The sequence below is a fragment of the Sardina pilchardus genome, chromosome 17 (assembly GCF_963854185.1).
Source record: "Sardina pilchardus chromosome 17, fSarPil1.1, whole genome shotgun sequence".
Taxonomy (NCBI): domain Eukaryota; kingdom Metazoa; phylum Chordata; class Actinopteri; order Clupeiformes; family Clupeidae; genus Sardina; species Sardina pilchardus.
Genome location: NC_085010.1, coordinates 8,378,614 through 8,381,218, shown reverse-complemented (window position 1 = coordinate 8,381,218; position 2,605 = coordinate 8,378,614). Strand labels below are relative to the sequence as shown.

The 2,605-nt window shown below is 41.1% G+C and overlaps 1 protein-coding gene across 3 annotated transcripts in view; it reads left to right on the top strand.

The window, feature by feature from the left end:
- The window catches only part of sfmbt2 (Scm like with four mbt domains 2), a 57,272-nt gene extending 54,953 nt beyond the window's left edge, over positions 1-2,319 (top strand). For all 3 annotated transcript variants that reach the window (XM_062518763.1, XM_062518762.1, XM_062518761.1), the window contains one exon: positions 1,149-2,319. In XM_062518763.1, the coding sequence (XP_062374747.1) occupies positions 1,149-1,289 (141 nt within the window). In that variant the 3' untranslated portion in view covers positions 1,290-2,319. The remainder of the gene's footprint in view (positions 1-1,148) is intronic.
- The last annotated feature ends 286 nt before the right edge of the window (positions 2,320-2,605 follow it).

The following is a 2,605-nucleotide window of genomic DNA, read 5'->3' as shown; positions in this document are numbered from 1 at the left end:
CTCCTAAATTCCAATTACATTTTTGAGTTTGAATTGAATTTTGAATTGAGGTCAAAAACAGGATGCAGAATTACAATTTGGATTTGAATTAAAGGAAGTAGAATTGAAATTCAATGAAATTCAAAGAAATTCATATTCAGAATTTAAGGGTAGTGTTTAACAATGAAGTCTCACAAAATATATCAGATATGATCGCAACAAACACACAACTTATATTTGAAAACAGAAATCAATGACATTTCCCAAAACTGAATGTATGTGAGATTCAGCACATTTTTTTGTTATACGACTGGAATTGTTTTGAATTGCCATGAATTGAATTCCACTCCCTGTCATTCTAACTCAAATTCAAATTCAACTTCTTGTGGGGTGGGGCCAATTCAATTCAAATTCCAATTCATGAATTGAATGGAGGCCAATTCTAAAATTCAGAATTGTGCACAAGCCTGACACACACACACACACACACACAGGCCAGATTAAAATAGTAGCCCAGGCTATGCGTGCCACTTTAAAAGAGAACTTCTCGTGTGAGAATATTAGCCTGTGAAAACACTACGCAGATCCACAGATCTCGCTAGATGTGTTTTCATGCAGTCATGCTAAAATCAGCGTACCAGTGGCACAGGAAAGCATAGTTGCAGAAGTGCCCTCACGGAAAACTACGACACGCTACGCTACACCGTATCTCTATTGACTGGTACAAAAGTGGAGTGGCTGGTAGATTTTTTGTGAATCCACTAAAATATTTAATTTCCATCCCTGGTTTGTGTGTGTGTCTGTCTTGGTGTGTGAGTGTGTGTGCCCATACAGTATACTGCTCTGCGGGCAGCAGCTCGTTATTAGATCATTTCAGATCAGGGCGATTTAGGCTTATAGGCTGGTAATGTTACAATGTATTTTTGTCGTATAGTTCTATTCATATACTGCCACAGTGGCTGGTGAGTTGACCAAATTCACCCGCCAGTACAGTACACAGATTCACCAGTAGTGTGGGTGGCGGGTGGTAATTTCCATCCCTGACACACACACTCTTTCTCTCTCTTTCTCTCTCTCCCCCCTTTCTCTCTCTCTCTCTCTGTCTCTCTGTCCCTCCCTCTCACTCTCTCTTTCTTCTCTCTCTTCTCTCTCTCTCTCTCTCTCTGTAGGACATTGATGGCCAGGCTCTTCTGCTGCTGACCCTTCCCACTGTCCAGGAGTGCATGGACCTTAAACTGGGTCCAGCCATCAAGCTGTGCCATCAGATAGAGCGCGTCAAAGTGGCCTTCTACGCACAATACGCAAAGTAACACATGCACAATACACACACACACACACAGACACACACACACACAATACACACCCATACACAAGCGCGCACGCGCACACACACACACACACACACACACACACACACACACACACATCAATGTGTGACAAAATGGATGTTAAGGCAGCATGTACAGAGTATTTAGAACACTGGAAAACTGAAAACATCGCTTACAAAAAACACCTCGTAAAACTGCCCACCGTGATTGCTGACCGTCTGGTCGGTACAGTCAGGGTTTTGGAGCAAATTAAATATATCATATCATAATATCAACTCAGGAAGTCCTGATACTCGTGTGTGTGTGTAGTTGTGTACACACAGTCATTGTCTCTATTAAGGCGTCTTTGTGTTCCACCTCAAAAGAGTTGAAATGGATATTTATTTTTTATTTAATTGCCAGCCATGAATAATGCATAACAACGCAAAACAAACAACCATAATATATTTGCTTTATTTAACAACATCTTTCCTTGGGATGCATCATGTGTTCACTGATCATAGCTTAATAGACAGGAAATACACAGGAGACTGGGTCACACACGCACACACACACGCACACATACTATACATACAGATAAAATATATATCTTGCTTTAGAACCATTGAGCTTCAGGAACACACACATTTACACACACAGTCACTCTCTCTATCTCTCTCTCTCTCTCACACACACACACACACACACACACACTGACACGGTAAACAAGTCGGTGTGGTGACACACCCAAATGTCCCCTGTATGAGATGGAAACTGCTGAGAGTACTTACCCTGTGTTCATATTGTGTATAGAGCATAGTTGCTAGAGTCCTTCTATCGCCTATATGTAAATAGTCTTGTTTTTTTTTTCATCTATGCAAAAATTTGGTGGGGGAGGGAAAAAAACTATTTCTACTTCACTGTTTTCTTCTTTTCTACTTTGCTTTGAAAAAAAAATCCTTCACACTGCACAGTTTTGTAAATATGATTTATAATAAATTAATGACTTGGTCATAAAAAAATGAAAAAAAAAGTGTCTGTGCTGTTTTGAAAGAATTAGCATTGACATGTATGTCAGACAGTTGTGTGTGTGTGTGTGTGTACATGTAGGTGTGTGTGTGTGTGTGTGTGTGTTTGTATGAGTGAGTGTGTGTGCGTGCGCCTGTGCGTGCGTGTGTGAGATCTGCTGTTAGGTGTGCGTAGATGTAGCTGGATATGTGGGTGGTTCCCTCTGTGTGTGTGTGTGTGTGTGTGTGTGTGTGTGTGTGTGTGTGTGTGTGTGTGTGTGTGTGTGTGTGTGTGTGTGTGTGTGTGTGTGT